The sequence below is a fragment of the Heptranchias perlo genome, unplaced genomic scaffold, assembly GCF_035084215.1.
Source record: "Heptranchias perlo isolate sHepPer1 unplaced genomic scaffold, sHepPer1.hap1 HAP1_SCAFFOLD_133, whole genome shotgun sequence".
In the NCBI taxonomy this organism is placed as follows: Eukaryota; Metazoa; Chordata; class Chondrichthyes; order Hexanchiformes; family Hexanchidae; genus Heptranchias; species Heptranchias perlo.
Window position 1 is genome coordinate 301,650 of NW_027138569.1, and position 24,308 is coordinate 325,957.

The 24,308-nt window shown below is 43.2% G+C and overlaps 1 long non-coding RNA gene and 1 gene segment (V, D, J or C); one reads left to right on the forward strand and one right to left on the reverse strand.

Annotated features, from left to right (window-relative positions):
- Window positions 1-24,308, reverse strand: part of LOC137308533 (uncharacterized) — an 85,754-nt gene that overhangs the window by 47,482 nt on the left and 13,964 nt on the right. The window lies entirely within an intron of this gene.
- On the forward strand, window positions 128-21,196 carry LOC137308532 (Ig heavy chain C region-like). The segment is given in 8 exon segments: window positions 128-231; window positions 373-671; window positions 1,968-2,015; window positions 12,121-12,430; window positions 13,947-14,249; window positions 14,326-14,643; window positions 19,060-19,380; window positions 20,508-21,196. Coding segments are annotated over 8 exon segments (2,058 nt in total).

Consider the following 24,308-nt stretch of genomic DNA (forward strand, 5'->3'; position numbering starts at 1 on the left):
AGATGCAACACATCACAAACCGCGAGCTGTACTCACTGCGAATGGTCTCTCACTCTGCCCTATGCAAATAAGCTCACGCTCTCGCGATTTAAAAGGACGGTGCTCAGATACACACGGTGACACAGCACAGTCGGTGTTGAGGTCTGGAGTTGGCCATGTTTAAAGTATTCACTGCTGGTGAAGAAACAATGAATATTTTCTGGGTTTCGGTCCTTTTAGCCTGGTTACCGAGTAAGTGCAGTATTTTTAAAGAGATTAAATGTTCATTGGATAAAACTGAGCGGCTGCGTCTAAATTGTGGAAATGTCCTTGATTTTAACTCTTGTATTGTTTCAGAGACGCGATGTATTAAATATATTTTTCTTCATTCAGATGCCTTCGGTATAAGAGTGGACCAAACACCAAGAACGGCCACAAAAGAGGCAGGCGAATCCCTGACCATCAACTGCGTCTTAACTGATACTAACTATGGGTTGTACAGCACAGGATGGTTCCGGCAATATCCGGGTACAAAAGATTGGGTTCGCATATCCATTGGCGGACGATTTGTCGAATCAGTCAACAAGGGAGCAAAGTCTTTTTCTCTGCGAATCAACGATCTGACAGCTGAAGACAGCGCCACTTATTACTGCAAAGCTGAGAGCCACAGCAATGAGTCTGAGCTTTCACCAATACAGAAACACCTTCTAACCTCCCGTGGAAGAAAATACGGATCGTTCCGCTTTTTTCACCGAACCTTTCACTGCGCAGCCGCTGATTCCTGTCTGAGACTGGGGGAGGTTTGTAAATAACTGGTGACAATGTCCGCAGCAGAGAACCCGGCACGGAACAGTTGGATATGCAGCGCGGCTGTTCTCCTTACAGTTACGCAGGTGAACCTTTTTTTGCACTGGGCTGTACCACTGTGTACTATGGGAGCCACAGCAATCGAGGAGACGGTTCCTGTAATGCACAAACTATCAGCACACTTTGTTATAGGAACAAGAGCATTATTTATCTGTTGCTTCATTAGGAAGCGTAGATACTCAATATTTTGGATGGATAATGCTCCTGGTTATAAAAATCACTGACAAGAAGTATTGTGGCAGGAATGTGGTTTGCAGTTTGCGTCTCGACCTGAGGCACTTGCATTAATGCACATGGCACCTTTTTTGCACTGCTCTCTGTGACTGTGTGACTTGGTGTACCACAGTAATGAATCTTGGATTCCCGTAACACATAAACTGTACTCAAACATCTTAAAACAAAGTTAATACAGGTTATTCTCCAGATGGCTAAAACCTTCACGGTCAAATACTCACTGTCTCTGTCAGAGACTGGCTGATATATGAAAACCTTATGTCTATTAATTTAAATGATTGTTGTGAAAATGTTATAATCATATCCATAATGGAACATTGATATTTCTCCAGGATTGGTATAAGTGACTGAGGATTCTAAACGTCTACTTGGATCCCAATATAAAGACAATGATTTGAATTACTTTCAATCAATATCTAGGACTATCTGAAGGGATTTCTGTGATGTTTGTACCAATGGATTTCTTGTGCTCATCTGAAACGATGTGTTGCTGGTGTGACACAGTGACTCGGGTCACGGCACAAACCTCTCCAACAGTTATTTGTTTTACTACTCGTGAAGGTGGCTGCAAAATGCGCATTCTTCCTTATGGTTGTTATTGCATTGAGTTTGAAATCAATTCCAATTCGACCTTTGGATATAATCGAGTTCAATTCCATGATATTAAATCAATGGCCTGTCTTTTTCAGTGATACAAGAGTTCGCATTGCACATAGTAAATATCTGGATTGAAAGAAACTGACGGAAAATGAAGATGGATTAATGACTGCAGTGTATTGGAAAGTTCCTTGGAGCCATGTTGTTTTGGTGTATTTATTACCGCACCTTTGATTCAATGACCCTTTTTGAACGAGGCTGACTGGGAGCTGAATGACTGTGGTTATTACCAATACTATGATGGAGCTGGCACCGTGCTGACTGTGAACTCTGGTAAGAAACCTCTTTTGCTACTTTATCACTAAGATTTTTTTCATAGAACATATGAAGAATTAGTGTTCTCGTTAAAATGGCCTTAAACGCACAGGGCAATAGCTGAAGCTGTTTTTGGAGGTTCTGTTAGGTTCACTGTCAGTTTATTTGTTTTAAACTTAATAATCTTTTCCAAAAGAGATTTTGCTCGAGAATAAAACGAGCCTATGCTTAAATGTATAACGAACCTACGCTTATATACATAACGAATGTCAAAATGAACATACATTTTAAGATATAACGAACGTATATTTAAATATATAACGAACGTCAAAACAAGCCTGTATTTAAATATATAACTTAGCACCTATGGATCATTTAAGATGCTGATTTGAATAGTTATGAATCTCACCGGTGTGATAGTTTAAACAGTTAGAACACAACCAGCCGAGTGCCGTTATTCTCCTCACTGTGGCGGCCCAGTATATTCCTGTTATACAGTATTTCTGATTCAAAGAATTTATACAATTCTGGGGCGAGGAAAGTTTGCTGCAAACAAGGGATTAATTCAACGCGTAATTTAAGGAAATATTGAGTACGAATTCTTTCCCCCCTCTAAAATCATCCCTTATTAAATAAAAAAAATGATAAATTAATACCGGTACCGAACCTTTAAATATATTGTCTGTTCGAATCTTGACATTTTTGACTCTTTATTAACGGCGCATGCGTCACAGTGACCCAGAATGAAAAGAAAATGATTGGGGGTGAAATTGATCTGATCGAGGAGCGCGGAACGGGCGATAGCGAATCGGCCGCCTTGAAACATGGCATCAGATTGTCCTTCACATTGACTTGGAAAATATTTCCAATATTCTAAAGATCAAACCAAGTAAAACGGACAGTGAAATTACCCGAATCTCCAAAATAGAGCTCGAACTATCGTTCTGGGAATTTCAGTGGAGAGAAGGTCTGGCGCAGTGTAAAACAGGCCGCCGATTCGCTCGGAGCCCATGTCGCGTTACTGGCGCAGACCAATTTCACCCCCTCTTGGGGTCTGTGGGGGGTGGGGGTCCTGTTTTCATGGAAGCCAGTCTCCTGGACACACTTATTTCAGACAACAGAAACGCTCTGTTTTTAAGATTGTGCCGAGTAGCAGAGAATATTGAAACTGCCGTGGGTTTTAGTTTGATCAGTGAAACTCTCTTTTAATGTCCATGTATAGAAATAAAGTAAGCGGTACCTTCATTATTTTATGCCTTGCGGAGAATCGTGAAGTCTTTAACTCACTGATTATCCTTTTTATTGTCCGTTTACTTATTTTATTTGAAGAAACAATGTGTTTGTTTGGAGCCTGAGTGTTGGTCTGATAGACTGGATATTCAGTCAGCATTTCGAAGAGAGGAGAATCCCAGAGCTGATGTGCAGACTAAGGGCGATGTTGTTGCCATCCCATGGTCTGGATATCGCTTGCCTGGAGATTGGGCAGGTTAGGCCTCGGTGCAGATCATGGGAGGGGCGATTCCGCATGCATGGGTACCAAGCGACACTGAATCCGAGAAAATACTTACCGTAAAAATCTTAAAACATTAAACTCGATCTACACAATTCCATCAAATACCCCCTGGTCAGGTTAGGTCGAAAAGAAGAATGTGTTTGTATTTATAAACGCATCTTTCATGACCTCGCGACGTTCCAAAGCGCTATACAGCCAATGAATTTGTCGAATAAATCTCCCTCTACACTGTGTCATGAAACACTCCCAGTTCCGGAGCAGTAGGGGTTAGATATAGGGTACAGCTGCATCTACACTGTGTCATGCAACACTCCCGGTTCAGGAGCACGAGGGGTTAGGTCGAGGGTACAGCTCCCTCTGCACTGTCCCACCAAAGACTCCCAGTGCAAGTACAGCACAGGACAGATACAGGGTAAAGCTCGCTCGAGAATGTCCCGTCAAACACTCCCAGGTCAAGAGCAGTAGGGGTTAGATAGAGAGTATAGCTTCCTCTGAACTGTGTCATGAAACACTCCCAGTGCAAGTACAGCACAGGATAGATACACTGTAAAGCTCCCTCTACGCTGTTAAAACAAATGGTCAGAGGGCAGGTACAGCACGGGTTAGATACAGAGTAAACCTCCATCTACACTGTCCCATCAAACACTCCCACCGCAGGTATAGGGTTAGATACAGAGTAAAGCTCCCTCTACACTGTCATATCAAACACTCCCAGGGCAGGTCCAGCAAGGCTTGGATACAGAGTAAAGCTCCGTCTACACTCTCCCATAAAACACTCCCAGGGCAGGTACAGCTCGGGTTATATAGATGGTAAAGCTGCTCTGCACTCTATCCATAGGAGAAGGTAGATTGCCAACCTTACCGGATACCAGAGCAGTTTACCTGAATGGCCCCTGACATGGAACCTGAGAAAATATCCAGCATAAAGCTCCCAAAATGTGGCAGTCAGTAATATTAGATAATACTGTCTTTGAACGGGAGCAACGAGATGCAGATTTTACTAGAAACATTGGTGAAGCGAAAGGTTTCATCACGGAGATAGCACATCGCACTTATCGAAAGGAAAAACCTTCTAAGAACAGAAGGAGGTGCGCGGGCAGAAACTCCGATTGGTTCCTTTACACGGATCCATGCAAAATGTTCTCCCATGAATTCCCTCCGAAAACAACTGATACTCCCCAGTTTAAATAATGTTAAATCTTACACATTTCTCTTCCGAAATCACAGGCCCATCCACTTAATCTGTCCTTCTAATAAACCAGATGTTAACGTGTTTATTAAAAGCGGGTTAACCACTCGAGTAGGATAGTGAACTGAGGAAAGTGAAGCGTTTATCGTGGTTCCCTGAGACGGCCAACAGTGATTTTTAGGGTTAATTTCCTTCCTTGCCTCCTCTGAGCGAAAAAAAAGGATAAAGCAATGGCATTAATATCTCTGTCAATGGTATTCGCTTTCCAACGATCATGGGGAGATCTTTTGATATAATCTTCCAATTTACACAACGATTACGAATTTAGTACTTGCATTCTGAAGTCCTTGTCCCGATAAATAACATGTTCACTTCCACCTCGTAGTTTCTTTAATTCATCTTTCATTGTTTCAAAGATGTGTATCATTTTTTCACTTTTGCAAATCATCTGAAGTTGTCCTTTGAGAATTGTCTCTTTCTCTCTGACTTATCCATTTTTTCAGCAGCCATTATTTTCCAGGCTCTTGTAGGAATCCAACCCATCCCTGCCTATCAAAGAATCATAGAATGATACAGCACAAAGGGAGGCCCTTCGGCCCATCGGGCCTGTGCCGGATCTTTAAAGCTAGCCAATAGTCCCACTCCCCTACTCTTTCCACAATGCACTGCAAATGCTTTCACTGCAATTAATGATCGAATTCCCTTTTGAAAGTTATTATTGAATCTGCTTCGATCACGCTTTCAGGCAGTGCATTCCAGATCATTCCAATTCTCTGCTTAAAAAATTCTCCTTATCTCGCCTCCGGTTGTTTTGCCAATTACCTTAAATCTGTGTCCTCTGGTTACCGATTCGCCTGCCGCTGGAAACAGTGTTTCTTTATTTACCCTTTCGAAATCTTTCATGATTTTCAACAGCTCGATTAAATCTCCCCTTAACCTTCTCTTCTCTAAGGAGAACAACCCGAGCTTCTCTAGTTTTTCCACGTAACTGAAATCCCGCATCCCTGGTACCATTCTGGTAAATCTCCTCTGCACCATCTCTAAGGCCTTAATATCCATTATAAATTGTGGTGCCTAGAACTGGACACAATACTCCAGCTGAGGCCCAACCAGTGATTTCTGAATGTTCAGCATGATTTCCTGCTTTTGTACTCTGTGCCTCTATTAATAAAGCCCGGGATCCCATATGCGTGTTTAACAACATTCTTAACTTGGCTTGCGAACTTCGAAGATTTTTGTACATATACCCCGAGGACTCTCTGTTCCTGCACCCTCGCTAACATTGTACCGGTTTGTATGTGTTGTCTCTCCTCACTTTTCCTACCAAAATGCATCACTTCAAAACCTCTCTGCGATAAATTTAATTTGCCACGTGTTGGCACATTTCACCAGTCTGTCTATGTCCTCCTAAATTCTGTTAATATCCTCCACATTGATTACGACATTTCCGAACTTCGTGTCATCTGCAAATTTTGAAATTACGCCTTGTATACCCATCCATGTCATTAATACATATCTAAAAGAGCAGTGCTCCGAATACGGACCCCTGGAGAGCACCACTGTACACTTCCCTCCAGTGTCAAAAACAATCGTTTACCATTGCTCTCTGCTTTCTGTCCCTCAGCCAATTTCGTACCGAGGCAGCCACTGCCCCTTTAATGCGATGGCCTTCAGTTGTGTTATGCTATGTACCTTGCATACTTAAGGTATATCTATTTGATTGTATATCTCACGATAAGACATTCAGAGCGCGAAATCTCTATGGGCCACAGCACATATTGCGAATTCGGCTGGACGCTTCTGAATGATTCATCATTTATCCATTTTGGTCATTGGCAAATTTTGAAGAGCACGTTCCAGAATGGCTGGAGCCTGATTTTAATAAATTAGCCCCAGTCTTCTGATCTTCCCTGAAAACAATGTGCTCTGTATCTCGCTGTGCTTCTTTCCAACCAACGTGAAACGGCGCACTCCCAGCCCCTGGTTTTCAGTCCATTGAAATTTGGATTTAGGGATTTTGGAAATGTTATTGAAGAAGTTGCGGAGAAGATTTTTCGGAAGTTCCTTGGATAAGTATAAATACTAAGAGTAAAGTTAAAAATTGGAACCAACTAACCTAAAGATGGGATTAGGTTAGAGATGTAAAAATAAATCTTCTCCAGGAAGATGAATGAATCGCAGAGATATTAGATAAGGATTTAGTCTCTGCTTCTACAGAAAAGTGTTTTGATGGGAATGGAAGGGTAGAGCGGGAGGGTGAGGAGAAGTTACATTGAATAAGTAGAGATAAGTAAGGAGTGCTGAGAAAATTCGTGCAACTCATTCTATCCTAGAATGTTGAGAACAGAGAAAAAGCAAATTGCAGATGCTCGGCCCACAAACATTCAAACATCCTAGGATGTGGAACTTGTGTCAGAGGACCGAGGTAATATCTTTATAAAAGAAGGGAGAAAGGTTTACACAGGGTAAACGTGGGGCCGTCGGCTTACTGTCAGTGGTGGATCATCTTCTATAATCATATTACTGGACAAAATTAACATTCACTTGCAGAGACATCGTTTCATTAAAGAAAGCTAGCATGGATTTGAAAACGGCAAGTTCTCTCAGACAGATTTAGTTCGACAGTTCTTCGAAGAAATCTACACATTTCCAGGTTCATTTTTGGTCACTGCACCCCAGGAAGGATAGATTGGCCTTGGAGGGGTTGCAGCGCAGATTCACCAGAATAATACCGGGGCTAAAAGGGTTAAAATATGAGGCAATATTGCATGGACTAGGCTTGTATTCCCTTGATTATAGAAGATTAATGGGTGATCGAATTAATGTGTTTAAGTTGATTAATATATTTAATAGGGTAGATAGAGAGAAACTATTGTCTTTGTTGGGGGAATGCAGAACAAGAGGCATGACCTTAAAATTAATGCTAGGCCGTGTCAGGCGGTTGATACGATACCAAATAATGGGTTTGTTAATCAAATAAAGTTGTTCATTTTCAATATTCGCAAAGGACTTTGCAGCGGAACCACAACATTAAATTATCAAGGAATAAAAAAAAGGAACAGTAGAGTATTCTACAGAACGATAAATAACGAAAGGACAGGGTTAGGGCCACAAAGGGAAACATAAGATAAACTCATAGGTAATGGGCAGCGAAATGGCAGAAATATTGAATATTTATTTTGCCTCATTATTTACCAGGGAGATAAAAAGATAAAACAAAATAAGACATTTAAAATAGAAAGGGGGAGATAATTGATCAACTAATCAAGCATAGAGAGGATCAAACCCCCGGTCCGTATGGATTTCATCTGCTCATAATAAAATAAGTTAGGGAAGAGGTAGCAGACGCACTATTACATGTACATAAAATTCATTAGAAAAGGGAATAGTGCCAGAAGACTGGTGGACGGCTAATGTGAAAACTATATTTAAAAAAGGAGATTAGAACAAGTCCAGGGAATTATAGACCAGTTAGCATAACGTCGGTGATAGGAAAGATAATGAAATCTTTGCTCAAAGATGTAATAGAAAAACATCTAGGAAACGAAAATATAATGAAGAATAGTCAGAAAGCAAAGACATGCTTGACCAACCTTACTGAATTGTTTGAAGAAGTAACAGGAAGGTTAGACAAGGGGTAATTTAGTAGATGGAATATGTTTGGATTTTCAAAAGGCATTCGATACTGTAGTGCATTGCAGATTCATCTGATGTCATAACATGTGGAGTCAGGGAACAGGTAGCAGAATGGATAGCAAGCTGGCTACAAATTAGAAAACAGAGAGATTGGTTTAACGGTAGCTGCTCAGAATGGCAGACGTTGGGAAGTGGCTTTTCACATGGATCAGTGCTCGGGCCACAGTTGCTGACAATTTCTATTAACAATTTGGACCGGGAATCAGGGGGTGTAGTTAATTCGAAGGAAGAATACGTCAGGTTGCAAGAAGACATTACTAAACTTGCAGAATGGGCGTGTAATTGGCAAATGAATTTCAATATATTTAATTGTGAAGTGGTGCATTTTGTTTGGGAGAATAAGCAGGACATATACTGCCTGGATAGAAAGAGTTAAAATGGGGTAGACGAGCAACGGGATCTCGGGGTACAGGTATACAAATCAGCAAAAGAGGCGACGCATGTTTATAAGCCCATAAAAAATGCAAACCAAGCACTGGGTTCATTTCTAGAGGAATAGAATTGAAAAGGTGTGACGTTTAGTTAAACTTGTATAGAACTTTGCTTTTACCACACTTTGAGTACTGTGTACAGTTATGGTCTCCATATTATAAAAATATATAGAGGCATTGAAGAAGGTGTATCAAAAGATTCAGAAGAATGATTCCAGAACTGAGAGAACATACCTGTCAAGAAAGATTGAACAGGCTGGGGCTGTTTTTTTCTGGAAATTGAAAGGTTCAGGGTGACCTGATTGAGATCTTTTAGGTAATGAAAGTGTTTGAAAGATTAATCGTAGAGAAAATGTTTCCACTTGTGGGGGAGTCCAAAATCAGACATCATAAATATAAGATTATCACTAATAAATCCAATGGGTAATTCAGGAGAAACTTCATTCCCCAATGAGTGATTAGAATGTGGAACGCGCTACCACAAGGAGTATTTGAGCTAAATAGCACAGATGCATTTAAATGGAAGCGAGATAAATACAGGAGGGAGAAAGGAATAGAAGGATATGCTGATGGGGTGAGATGAAGTAGGGAGGGAGGAGGCTCGTGTGAAGCATAAATTCAGACATAGACATGTTGGGCTGAATGGCCTGTTTCTCTGCTGTAGTCACGATATTCCTCGATGATTTCAGCAACCTCAGACAGTTTAGTTGATTGGGCATGTAACACGCCACATGAACACAAAGAAAAGAGGTAACGCTAAATTTTAAAAATCATTGCTTTGGCCAAAGGTGAAGATTGTGTACAGTTTCGGTGCCTTAATTTACCTAGGATGTCAAGGCCACGGAGAGGGTGCAGAAGAGAATCACCGAGATTATGCCAAGGATGAGAGGCTTTAGCTATGAGAAGAACATAACAAAAACAACAAGTATTTAGATAGCGTCTTTAACGGAGTAAAACGTCCCAAGGCGCTTCACAGGGACGTTAACAAACAAAATTTGTCACCGAGTCGCATAAGGGATATTGGGACAAATGAACAAAAGCCTTCTCAAAGAGAAAGATTTTAAGGAGCGTCTTAAAAAGGAGAGAGGGAGAGAGGCGGAGAGGTTTAGCGAGACAATTCCAGAAATTAAGGCCTGGGCTGCTGAATGCACGGCCACCAATTGTGGGGCGATGGAAATCGGGGATGAGCAAGAGGCCAGAATTCAAGGATCGCAAAGATTTCGGAGGGTTGTAGGGCTGGAGACGGTTACAGAGATAGAGAGAGGAGAGGCGATGGAGTGATTTGTGAACAAGGTTGAGAATTCTAGGGCTGGAGAACGTTGCAGAGATAGGGAGGGGCGAGGCTATGGAAGGATTTGACCACAAGGATGAGCATTTTAAGTTCGAGGTGTTGCTGGACTGGGAGACAATGTAGGTCAGTGAGCAAAGGGGTGACGGGTGAACGGGAGTTGGAGCGAGTTAGGTTACGATCAGCAGAGTTCTGTATGAGCTCATGTTTACGGAGAGTAGAAGGTGGCAGGCCGGCCCGGAGAGCATTGGAATTGTCGAGTACAGAGGTAACAAAAACATGGATGAAGGTTTCAGCAGCAGATGGGCCGAGGCAGGGGCGGAGACTGGGAACGTGATGGACGTGGAAGTAGGCGGACTGGTGATGGAGTGGATACGGGGTCGGAAGCTCAGATCAGTGAGAAATGGGATGTGGAGGTTTCGAGCGGTTTGGTTCAGTCCCTGATCGTGGCCAGGGAGGGTGATAGAGTCGGTGGGAAAGGAACGGAGAGAAACGTGGGCTATTTTCTTGAGAACCAGAAAGTGAAGAGGCAGTAAAATTGTAACTGTTTTTGATAAGCCACATGGAGAAAAACTCTTTGCCGCGGTCGATAACTAGCGGGTATGAATTTAAATGCAAAATAAACTATTTACTTTGGTCGATAACTGGTGGCTATATTTTTAAATGGAGAGAAACTATTTACCGTGGGCTATAACTAGTGGGTATAAGTTTAAATTGAGAGAAAATGTTTACTGTGGTCGATACCTAGTGGGTATAAGTTTAAATGGAGAGAAACTATTTACCGTGGGCTATAACTAGTGGGTATAATTTTAAATGGACGGAAACTATTTGCCGTGGTTTATAACTAGAGGGTATAAGTTTAAATTGAGAGAAACTATTTACCGTGGTCGATACCTAGTGGGTATAGGTTTAAATGCAGGGAAACTATTTGACGTGGTTTATAACTAGTGGGTATAAGTTTGAGATCATCAGCCAAAGATGAATGGAGATATTTGGAGATTTATTTTTATTTTGGAGATGGTTGTCAGGACACGGACCATCCTACCATAAACAATGCTGTTTGCAGAATCATGGTATCATAGTAGGTACAGCACAGGGGAGGACATTCTGCCCACTGTGTCTCTGCTGGCTCTTTGAAAGAGCTATCCAATTAGTCCCATGTCTCTGCTCTTCCCCGTACCCCTGGAAATTAAGTTAAAAGGAAGTAGGCAAATATTGAGAAAGAATGTACCGGGAAAGAACAGGGGAATCGGACTGCGCACATCCAGCCCTGATTATCGCCCCCTAAAGGTGAATAGATATCAAATCACAGGCCGGGAATCTACAATTTCCCCATGTACTCTCCCGGCGTGAGCCATGGGCGGGCCAGCGGAATTTCCACTGGGAAGCGGATAGCTCTTCCACAGAGCCCGCAGTGGCGCGATGGGCCGAATGAATCCTTCAGTGCTGTAAAATATTTAAATTCTATCGCTCCTTCACCTGACATTACCAAAACCACTGCTGTCTCTGACCTCTGATGTTACAAACTCGTTGCTGCAATCGTCTTGAAATCCAAACAACTCCTTCCTTAAGAAACGCCTATTGCAAAATATTTCCCGGCAAAGTGACGACATGAAGCTGCTCCATCCCCAGGAAAATTAAAGCATGTTACTGGTAACAATAATCGATGTACATTTAAAATCTGACTGTCACTACACACCATGGACAGTATAGATATTTTCCTTAAAATACATTGATCATTATTCACTCCGAAATTAACAAGTGATAAGAACATTATTTGAATGTTCGTTCATGACCGGAACTCATTTATCCCAACACGCCCACTGTAATATCAGCACATTTAAACCCAGCTTCAATGCATCCATGTGTGTTTAATTTGACAGTGTCCGTGGCTGCGAGCAACGTGATACTGACCAGATAATCTGTTTTTAGGTGTTGGTTGAGGAATAAGTATTGGCCAGGACTCGATATAAACGGTTTAATTGTCATTGTAATTTTCTCAGTACAACTTACTCCACCGATCATCAGTCTCCTCTACTCTGCAAGTGACGAACTGACAGCAAAGGGTTTTGTGCAACTGGTTTGCCTCATCAGCGAATATCAGCCAGAAAGCATTGCAGTGAGCTGGCAGAAAAACGGAAACGCTGTACAATCGGGCTTTACAACCACATCCCCAGTTAAAAATTCGAATGGTGATTTTAGCTCCACGAGTCTCCTTAAAGTCACCCTGCAGGAATGGAACAGCGGGTCTCTTTACAGCTGCCAAGTGTCCCATTCTGCAACCAACAGTAACCAGCAGAAAGACATTAGAAAAACATCAGGTGAGAAAATGCAACCAAATTCACAAGCTTGCACAGGTGAAACATGTTGACTTTCTTTCTCAGTATTGGATTAGTTGGGATGTTATTGTGATAATTTATCTGTGCCAGCTTATGGTGCAGTGAGACAGTAAAGATAGTTGGGGATGTTTCAGCAGCAATGGCTGAGGTTCCTGAAGGTGCTCGCTGCCAGGCGGATGTTGCAAAAGGCATGACTATGAGATCTTGACAAATACATGAATATTATTCTATGGTCAGGGTAACACATTGATCAAACACTTTTATGATATTGCAAGCAATTTACAAATAATTGTGATACATCCTATTTAATTAATTCACCAGATCAATCCACAGGAAACAGAGCAGAAATGTATGTTTTACACACTAGGGATCAAACTTTAACAATGCGGTTCTGTTACTTTTTACATTTGTGAGGATTTATTGTGTGTGATACTGGATATCAGTACAAAAATGTGTTTTAAAAAATGAAACGGGTGAGAGACGGACGGAGATAGAAACGAGAAAAGCAGAAAGAAAGAGGGAGAGATAGACAGAGAGGAGGTGCTGTATAAAGATTGAACCTACAGATACGGTCACAAAACCCGCAACAATAAGCTGTTCTTCCTTTTAGAAAAATTGTTTAAAAGACACGGGTAAGGGCCGGGGAATACGACTAAGTGGATAGCACATTCAGAGAGCCAGCAGACACGATGAACCGAATGGCCCTCTGAGCTGTAGAATTCAGTCAATCTTTCTCTCTTTCTTTCTCTCCCTCTCTCTCTCTCTCTCTGTCATGATGTGGAGATGCCGGTGATGGACACGGCTGGACAAATGTAAGGACTTGCACAACATCAGTTTATAGTCCACCAGTTTTATTTTAAATCACAAGCTTTCGGAGCTTACCTCCTTCGTCAGGTGACGAAAATAAAACTGTTGGACTTTCACCTGGTGTTGTGCAAGTCCTTACATCTCTCTCTGCTGTCTCTCTCTGTGCCTCTCTATCTCTGTCCCTCTCTCTCTCTCTCTGTCTGTATCTCTCTCTCGCTCTGCTGTCTCTCAATATCTGTCTCTCTCAATTTGTCTCTGTTCCTTTCTCTCTCTGTGTCCCTTTCTCTCTCTCTGTGTCCCCCTTTCTCCGTCTCTCTCTGTCTTGCTCTCTCACCCTGTTTCTCTCTAACTGTTCGCCTGTCTCTTCCTTTTTCTTTCTCTCTGTCCTTCTCTCTCTGATTCTCTCTCCCTATCTGTCTGTCACGCTCTGTCTCTCCATGTCCCTCTCTCTCTGTCTCTTGTTTCTCTCTCTCTCTCTTAGTTTCGTTGAGTTGTACATAGTTTTGATTCGACTCAACATACGCGCAAACACCAAAATTATTTTTAAAAATTCAATAATAATCAGTAAGATACATGGTCACACCTTGCCGTGTTATGGATTATCAATGAAATTAAAATCCTTGTTAAATTTCCGAAATCATCAACACTAAATCATCGCCCCGATTCTGAATCTCTCGTTTCTCACTGACAGAGCTCGCGGTATTTCTCAGAGACCCTTCCGTTGTCGAAGTTTGGCTCAATAAAACTGCCACCCTGGTGTGTGAAGTGGTCTCTACGGTTCCCACGGAGGTTACCATCTCTTGGACAGTGGGTGGAAAGATAAAGAATGAAGGAGTTCAAATTGAACCAGCTCAAAAGGATGGAAACCAATACCTGACCATCAGCCACTTGACCAGCAGCGTGGCAGAGTGGGATAGCGGGGTTGAATACTCATGTTCGGCACAACAGGATCAATCATCTCCTCCGGTATTAAAACGAACCGGAAAGACAAGAGGTGGGTAAAATATCTATAGACATGTTTTCGAATGGCAATGGATGGAAGACTAACACTTATTGAACTTCCGTTACAGTCGAGCCAGTCAAACCAAAGCTCCGCCTCCTTCCTCCACCACCAGAGGAGAGTCAAAGTAGGAGCGCCCCGACTCTCACATGTCTGATAACAGGATTCTACCCTGACAACATAATCGTTTCCTGGGAGAAGGACGGAGCTGCTTTAAGCACGAACGTTACCAGTTTCCCCAGTGCTCTTGAACAGGACCTAACCTTCAGCACAAGGAGCAACCTCATTTTGCCTTCAGAGGAATGGAAGAAAGGATCAAGATACACCTGTACCGCCTCACATCCCCCTTCACAATCCGGCGTGAAGGCGACCATCCGCAATCTGGAAGGTACGGACAGTTTTTCAAAATACTTTCACACAATAATGATTTTTACTTAAATCTAAGGCCAAACCAGAACCACACACGCACTAGCGATCACATCCCTCTAGGTTACAGATATAACAACATTTATGGCTATCAATTAATGCGGCTTTAATTCTCAGGCAGCAATTAGACGATAAAATGATCAGCACTCTGAATGTGTTCGCCGCCACAAGCTATGTGAGGACCCAATAGTAAGAAGGGGCAGGATAAGGATCTATTTAACCTCACTGCACGGTACCCTGGTGATTGTGGGCTTTCTTTAAACAACAATATGCAGTATCTGAAGACACTAAATCCACTTTTCACCGGGCAGAGTGTTCCATACTATGTGGGGAGAAGACTTTGAGTGGCGTTTACTTCACTCTGCACTGCCTTGTTTCGGTTTAGCTGGAAACTGAGTGGTTGCCAGCAGCGAAATTCAAAACAAAAAAAACAGCCATTTCACAGGGCACCCAACCAATTGATGTGAGGAACATTGTACATTTCAAGTGTTCAAATCTTCTGAACCGCCAGCGCTATACGTTAGAGGAGGAGACAAATAACGTGTTAATTGACTGAACCCAATGATGTGACCTTTTGTTTTGATGAGTGTAAACTCCGCTCGTGTGATTAGTTTGTTTCAGTTCGAATTGTTTTTGTTCAATCAAATTGACGCATTTGCTCAATAACTGGCCCAGCACCACCGTGCTCTGGGTGGGGAAACTTTTAAACTTCTCTCGATCTTTGGTTGGATCCCCGATTACTGCTGAGTTCGTTGATCTCACCTGGTGGCGTTCGGGACCTTATAATCAGACTTAGTGTCCATAGATTTGTGAAGTGGCAATAGCGCATTGTTCTGCTCCTGGTCTATGGTAAGTGCATGTATGGTCACTCTGGGAACAACAAGATAGGAGTTGCCTGCGATGCCCTCACTGTACAATGGCCTACTGATACTGCATAGGAGGACTCAGGAAGTATAGACCATTGGATGAGGTACCGGAGGGCAACCTATAGTTCTCATACACCAGTGAGGAAAAGAGGGGATATAATAGCAAACACTGTTATTAGACTCAAACTCGGGCTCCTCCGATTGGTAAGCAGCTGTACACTATAATGGCCCTGTACACTAAGAAGTTCCTGTGTTTCACCTCCCGATCTTCACTGAGTTAACTGATCTCAACTGGTAGATTTTTGGAAGTTACGGTGGACTACGCACATCCGGGTTACTGTGCATACACCCGTTCTTGTTTCTTCCTCCAATTGGGGGAGACCTAGTTGAAGTCGGGGTGTTCACACCTCTGCTGACGGCAGGATTGGAATGGGCTCTGTTGCTTTCACCGTAGAGTAGGCTGTTGAATCGCACTCTTTCTGCTGATTCACGAAGAATGGCCACTTGAGAGATACTCAAGGTGACCTTCCTCTGTGAAGCCTGTACCGGATTAGCAATAAAACACCGACATTTATTTCCCACCTTTAAGCGCCTCATACCGTTTCACAGAGTTTTAAGGAAAACAATCACCAATATGGGAGATTATGAGGTGTGACCAAAATCTTGTTGGGTTTGGAAGAGGGTCTGAAAGTGGGAGCAGGAGGAGAAGAGGCGGAGAGGATTAGGGAGGAAAGTTCAGCGCGGGACCTGGGACCTAATCAAGGTATCACCACCTTCCGTATGTATGAAAATAGTCTTGTCCGTTTTGTTATTTCTAGTCCTATTCCCGGATCATTAGATTTCCACAGAATGTTCAGCGGCCTGAAGTTCACCCAACACCTACACGGTTTATTTCAGCAACTCAGGTGAATGAGAGTTAAAGTAAAAGAACATCGTTACAACTACAATCACCACACTTGTTGCTGCTATAAGAACTTCTGTACGTTTTCACTCAATCTTTGGCTCCCTCAGATATCAAGGTTAAGTCCCTGAATTATGCCTTTTGGTTGTCGCTCAATTCTGACCACTCCAAAAACAGTCTTTGACAAATGTGAAAATGTCAGTTGACTTTTCCGTGATTTATAACATGAAGCAGCAGCGGATCGACGCTACAATGTTGTGGAGAAGTACGAATAATTATCCTCCTGGAAAGCCGGCACCATTAACCGATGGTACCAAGGCCATTTTCCAGCGGTTGCCCAATTTATTATCAGGTCGTTGATAATTCGTGCTCTGCACAGACCCAGAAAGTTGATATTTAATGATGTGTCTTCTGAAAATCGAAGTGCATTTAGGTGTCTACTCAAATAGCCCCAGTGGCGGCATAAAACCTAACGTGGACTTCCCAGAACAATAGTTTGTACCAATTTCACTCCACTGTCACGGTGATTGTTAGACGATCATTAATAATATCCTGTAAAGCGTACATCAGACTTTTCCTCCAGATCTGCTGCTCCATAAACTGTTACATGATTCTCCCTGTTTGGGTTTGGTTCCAATTTTCCAATGTGGCATCGTACTGCCCTCAGGTGCAAGCCATGCATTAACAGACTTTTAAACTACCTGGAGGAGTCTGGGATGCTTCCTTACTTCGTTCGTTGGGAACCCAGGAATATATCCCAATTAGTACAGTTAAAATTCAAACTAACCTTAGCATGTTGTAAATCAGAAATTAGAATAGAAATTGCGAGAAAAACAGAGCAGGCCCGTCAGAATCTGTAAAGATAGATAGTGTTGTAAGATCCTTACTGAGAACTCAAACCCACTCTCTGGAACTGTCTGACCTCCTCAGCCCCACGCTGTCCTTTCTGTGTAGAGATGCCGCAGAGCGACTGATTTTTGCAGCATTTTCTGTTGTTATTAACGATATTATCCCGTCGGGTCTGCTCATCCAATGTGAATCAAAGGCTTCGACTTCCTTTGCAGCACACACTTTTTTCTCCCCTTAGTATATTACAGATCCCAGGTCAATCTTCCCCGAAACTGAAGTCGCCCATTGTCTTCATTTTAGAAGACTGAGGTAAAGATCTCATTGCTGCAATCACAGCATTTCCTTCAGGTGAAATTTCTGCTGCTCGTTCCTTCCAAATACCTTTGTGTTGTAACTCAGTTTCCTGCTTGAACTTGTGGAGATGATTCATCTTGTTCCAACCAATCATCTGTTTTCTTCTTGCCCTCCTATCATGTCGTTTTACTGCTAAAGGATGGTCATTTTTGGAAATGAAGAAATCGCCAAACCCCTTCAGATAAGAGAGACCTTGGAACACACACTGTGAAATAAACCCCACTCATTTTATGGAAGGATGATAATCTAATGTGTTTAAATCAGAGATCACTGTAGACAAGTATATGGTCATATCTGAGAAGCTGGAAGGAGAGAGAATGGAAGTGATTACAATCAGTCTGGAAACAGGTTTTATAACACTCCCCTCTGGAGCATTGGCATCATTGAGAGAAACGGAGCAATTTTAGTGCAAGATTACAAAACAAAGTTTTAATATTGGACACCCCCACAGTGGACCAATGTGACGTGCCCATTGGCAATGGGCACTTTGTTCCACTGTGGGGGTGTTGGATAGTTCAGAGTTGACATCCCAGTTGAATATAATGAAGGCGGAGTTTATAATTTTCAGAGTAATACATTAAGCTTTCAGCGAGAACGCGGTGGGAGGATTCTTTGAGATTGTATCTCATGCATAAAGTAACGATCTCGACGGTCAGAGTGACTCTTTCACTTTAAAACTGGAGGAGTGTTTTCCCACTTTCTGGTAGTATTTCCGTTCCTGCTCTCAAGGTGTAGATATCGAGCAAGTGTGGACAAGGTATATCATCGACAGGTCATGGACTTCCTCACTTTACACTCTTCAAACAATGCGTCTTAAAGCTCAACCTTCCAAAAGCGCTCTTTCCTCGGCCTGAGTGGCAGTTTGTATTTCTCGACACTGTCTACCTTCTCTAAGTGAAAGAGCAAAATCGGTGCCAAATGGTGCAGAACATCTGCAGGTTGGTGCTGAGGGCACGTTTGCTTTCGCCGTTGATTTGATTGGTCGGACCGAGGCAATCTCATTTCAGACCCAAGCTTTAGGACTGGAAAATATAGGACCTTTACATGAGGTTTATTGGAACTCACCACATACAGGCCACAGGGCAGCGTTTGACATCCAGCATCAGTCAGTTTGATTGGTGAAGGTTTGTATCACCAGAGCGGGCAAAATGAGGTCCCCATTTAAAACCAGTCAGTTCTCGAATAGTGGAATGGTCGGATATATTGTGGAGGACATCATCCAAAGAAGCCAGAGGGAAGAAAGCAACGAGCCCAGATGGGCTCTGTCCTAATAGCTCAGCAGAAATAAGCTGAGAAAACTCATAACAGCCGACAGTAAGTATGATTTAATTTTTTGAGTATGTTGCCGTCGTTATTACCCGTGGTTTCAACATGACACAATGAAATGACCATTCCCTCTTCTTTCCAGGTGTATGTCATGAGACAGACATTTCTGTCACCATACTGAACCCTTCTTTTGAAGAGATTTGGACCAAACGAACAGCGACCATTGTTTGTGAAGTCGTTTATAGCGATTTAGAAAACGTCAGCGTGTCCTGGCAAGTGGATGGGAGTCGGAGAACGGAAGGAGTGGAGACTCAGGCTCCTGAGTGGAATGGAAGTAAATCCACAATCGTTAGTAAACTAAAAGTCACCACGACAGAATGGGGCAGTGGGGTTGAATATTTGTGTTTCGTGGAAGACATTGAATTGCCAACACCAGTGAAAATCTCCACCAGAAAAGTAAAGGGTAAGCACAGATAATATTCGTTCAGAGACTGACGCTACTCCATCAATGGTCGTCAAAGATCATTCATTTTCTACATTAAGGATAGTGATAGACTTCAAGATGATATCGACAGGCTGGTGGAATGGACGGACACATGGCAGATGAAATACAACGCAGAAAAGTGTGAATTGATACCTTTAGGAAGGAAGAACGAGAAGAGGCAATATAAACTAAAGGGTACATTTCTGAAAGGGGAGCAGGAACAGAAAGACCTGGGGGTATATGTGCCTAAACCGTTGAAGGTGGCAGGGCAGGTTGAGAAAGCGATTAAGAAAGCTTAGGGGAACCTGGGATTTATAAATAGAGGCAGAGAGTGCAAAAGCAAGGTGGTTATGATGAATCTTTATAAAACAGTGGTTCGATTACAACTGGAGTATTGTGACCAGTTCTGGGCACCGCGCTGTTGGGAGGATGTGAATGCCTTGGGGAGAGTGCAGAAGAGTTTTAATGGAATGGTTCCAGGGATGAAGGACTTCGGTACGTGGTTAGACTGGAGAAGATGGGGCTGTTTTCCTTAGAACAGAGAAGTTTACAAGAACATTTGATCGAGGTATTCAAAATCATGAAGGGTGGAAACTGTGTCGATGGAGAGAGACTGCCCCCATTGGGTGAAGGGTCAAGAACCAGAGGACATAATTTTGCAGGGATACGGGAATCGGGCAGGGGAGTGGGGCGAGCTGGATTGCTCTTGCAGAGAAACGGCACGTACTCGACGGGCCGTAACAATTCTATGATATCATGAAATGCTCGTATAATCAGTGAAACATAGTCCGGGATCCTGCCATTCACCCCACGGGTAAAGAATAGCGAGAAAAATGTAAGCGGTTTGAAACTGTTGCGTCACAACAGTATCAGCGTTATCCAAATATGAGATTGTCCCCAACTCTTAGCAAAATAACATCAGGCCACAATGAAAACTCCCAAAAGAAAGAACATTAAAGAAATCCATGGCCCCGCAGAGAAATGTGTAAACTCTCTCAGATAACAATTCCAATTGTCCAAAGACGCAAATTACCAGCAGACGGGAATGGGAAGTGAAGGACGGACAAGAGACAGACTCAGTTTAACAAATATTGTTCTCTTTCCAGTTGACGGAATGTATCCTCCTAAAGTCTACGTCCTGCCTCCATCAGCGGTCGAGATTGACACTGAGAAGACGGCAACCCTGGTGTGTTTAGCAACCGGCTTTTACCCTGCCGAGATTTACGTCGCGTGGATGGCCAATGACACCCTTTTGGATTCAGGTTACACCACCCAACCGGACACGGAGAAGAAAAGTGGTTCCAGCTCCATTGTCAGCAGACTGAGAGTCACCGCAGCGGAGTGGAACGGCGGGACCACTTACTCCTGTTTAGTGGGACACCCGTCTCTCACAATGAATTTACACAGAAGTATAAATAAATCTTACGGTAAACCTACTTTAGTTAATGTTTCACTAGTTCTAACCGACAGTTTTCAATCGTGTACATAACCCCCCGTGGTTCAATAGCTGTTTTCTATAGAAGTGTTAGACCTGTTATGTTCGGGCATCTGAGTCAGCCTCCAGATCAGCTAACAATTGTTTAGATATTTCGCAAATCTATGAGACTATATCAGTGAATGAAGGATAATTACGGTTATAATCCGATAATGGTGAATAACCTTAATACCGCTTGATACAAGTTGCAATATTTTTGAAGATTCTTTGAAGGGTTCAGTGACGTTATTGGATAAACAGGAAATGATGCTTTAGACTGTATGTGGCTCCGCAAATCGCAATAAATGCAGAATGAAAACCTCCTGACTTCCCGATTCGTTGTTTGTGTGCGTGTTATCTTGGTGATGATGGTTTCAACCTTGATCCAGAAATCTATGGTGTCCATTGTCTAATATTCCACCTGTGCAACACGTTTCAATTCCCCAATTTTTTACAAACACTCGTGATGCTTTTAATCAGGTTACATTCATTCTCTGGTTTAAATTGACCCATGAGTTATCGACCTGTGAACGGAATTAATAAAGGTCGACTAACATCCGGTCACCCTTTCGAATGACAATTATTGACCAAGGCTGTTGATTGCCTGGTTCGATTCTTATCCATCCAGTCGTTGCTTGGGCATCTCCCGCAATGACTTCTTTTCCCGCTCCCACACCGTTACCTCTGGAGTCCCCCCACCGATCTATATTTGGATCCTCCTATTTCTCATCTTCGTGCTGCCCGTTGGCTACGTCATCTGAAAACAAAATGTCAGATTCTGCATGTATGCTGCCGACACCCAATTGTAACCCACTAGCACCACTCTCGATCCCTCCACTCTCTCTGATTTGTCACACTGCTTATCCGACATCCATTATTAGATGAGCAGACATTTCCTCAAATTAAATATTGCGAAGACCAAAGCCATTATCTTTGGTCCCCACCACCAACTCTGTTCCCTAGTCACCGACTCCATCTCTCCACCTGCCCACTGTCTGAGGTTGAATCCCACTGTTCGCAGCCTCGAGTTCCTTATTGACCCTGAGCTGAGTTTCCGACTCCAGATACTCTCCATCACCATGACCGTCTACTTCCACCTCCATAACGTCGCCCGTCTCTGCGGCTGCCTCAACCCATCTGCTGCTGAAACTCTCATCCATGCATTTGTTACCTCCAGACTTGACTATTCCAATGGTATCCTGGCCAGCCTCCCAGCTTCTATCCTCCGTAAACTTTACTCTGCTGTCCGTATTCTAACTCACAACAATTTAAGTCCATTCATCACCCCTGTGTTCGGTGAGCTAAATTGGCTCCCAGTCTGGCAATACCTCAGTTTTAAAATTCTCATCCTCGTGTCCAAATTCCTCCATAGCCCTCGTCCCCTCCCTATTTCTGTAACCTCCTCCAGCCCTACAACCCTCCGAGATCTCTGCGTTCCTCCAGTTCTGGCCTCTTGTCCATCCATGGTTTTCATCTCTCCACTATTGGCGGCCGTGCCTTCAACTGACTTGGCTCTAACCTCTGAGATTCTCTCCCTAAACCTCTGCGACTCTCCAACTCTCTCTGTTTTAACACCCTGTATAAACCTACCTCTTTCCCCAACCATTTGGTCATCTGTCCTAATATCTCCTTATATGGCTCGGTATCAAATTTTGTCTGATTGCGCTCATGTGAAGCGCGTTGAGTCGTTTTCCTGCGTTAAAGGCGCTATATAAATGAAAGTATTATTGTTCTTATATTGAGCTATCAATCCATGCCATTGTAAAAGGTTTCATTGAGTTTGGAACTATCCTCTTATCAGTTTCGTGTCATCTTGGCTCATTGACAGCTCTCTGGGTTCTGAATTCGAAGATTCTGGGTTCAAGCTCCTCTCCAGGACTTCGGCCCATAATCTAGGCTAACACTCCAGCACAATAATCATGGGGGTGCTGATTTGTCGAAGGTGTGGCGTTTCAGATGAGACGCTTCTCCTGGGCCCCGTCGGGCTTTTCACCTGGGTGTTAAAGATCCCATGGGAGATTAAAGGAGCAGCGAACTCTCCCGCAATCTGGGACCTATATTCCGTCCTGAACCTACACTATTTAAAAAAAAACCTAAGCGTCCCATTAACGACAGTGATGCTCTTAGACCTTTGTTATGGGTTTATTGGCTGCGGGGTTGTTTATAAAAGTAACAGCGATTACACTTTAAAATGTAATTATTTGGTTGTGAAACTTTTGGGACCTCCTGTGGGGGTGAAAGGCGATCTATGAAGTGGAACCATTGTTTCTTATCATCGTCGTCATTCTGGCTGATATCACTTCAGTTCAAACACAGGTCAGGGAGAAGCATAGATTCGGCCAATGGAAAGCTGAGCGACAGAGATGAAGAATATTCTTTGAGAATCCCAGCCGACAGCGAGTCCTTGCCGCCAACGGTGGCGCTGCATTTTCTTCCCAAGAGAAAAACAGGACGTTATTTCGAGTGTCCCGTTGAAACTTGATAAGCGCAGACGCTCCGCCTGAACAAATTGTCCAGGTTGGAGAATTGGTGGGCAGGGCGACATCCAGGCCCATCCGTAAAGACTCACCACCTTCTGAAAGGCGGGAAAAAACTAGTCTTGAAAAAATAGAACAGCACGAAGCCATTACACCAATCACCTTAAACACAGTTCATTCTGTTAAGTTTCTGTTACAATTGGTATCCTGTGGGAGTCACAAGGCAGGAGACGAAACAATTGTTTTGAGATCGGCCAGGTCAGGGAAGGCTGCACCTGGTGGTCAGGTATGGGAAAATACGCTCACGTATCCAACGTTGGGCAACTATCATGACTGGCTGGCGGAGAGCCAAGCTGATGTTGCTGAATCTTGGTACCTCCATCTGGAGGAGCTGCCGTTCCATCACATATGGTATCTGTCCATGCTGGAGGATATCTCGGTGACTGGGTGGAGCTGCCATTCTAAGGGGTATGTTATTGATCCATTCCGGTGGATATCTCGATGAACTAGTGGAGCCTCCTTTCTATTGGATAAGGTAAGTATCCATTCCGGTGGATATCTCAGTGAGTTGGTGGAGCCGCAGTTATATGGGGTGTGGTATCTCTCCATGCTGGAGGATATCTCTCCATGCTGGAGGATATCTCCGCGAGTGGATGGAGCCGCTGTTCTATGGGCTATGGTATCTCTCCATGCTGGAGGTTATCTCGCTGTGCTGCTTATCTCACACTGCAAATAACACATCCTTCAGTTCGTGGCTCGACGTATGCCCAGCTGCACCGAGTAAGTGAGCAAATTGATGTGCTGTCCTTCTCACGGTGCCAATCTGTGAATCCCACAATATGTAATCAGATGATGCTAAAGAAGTGCATTCGAACTCGGATAGCTCACCGTAGATTCAGCTTCGGTGTAATTGGACAGGACTTGCTTTGGGGTCTGTTTTGCGGCCCAGCTTGGTG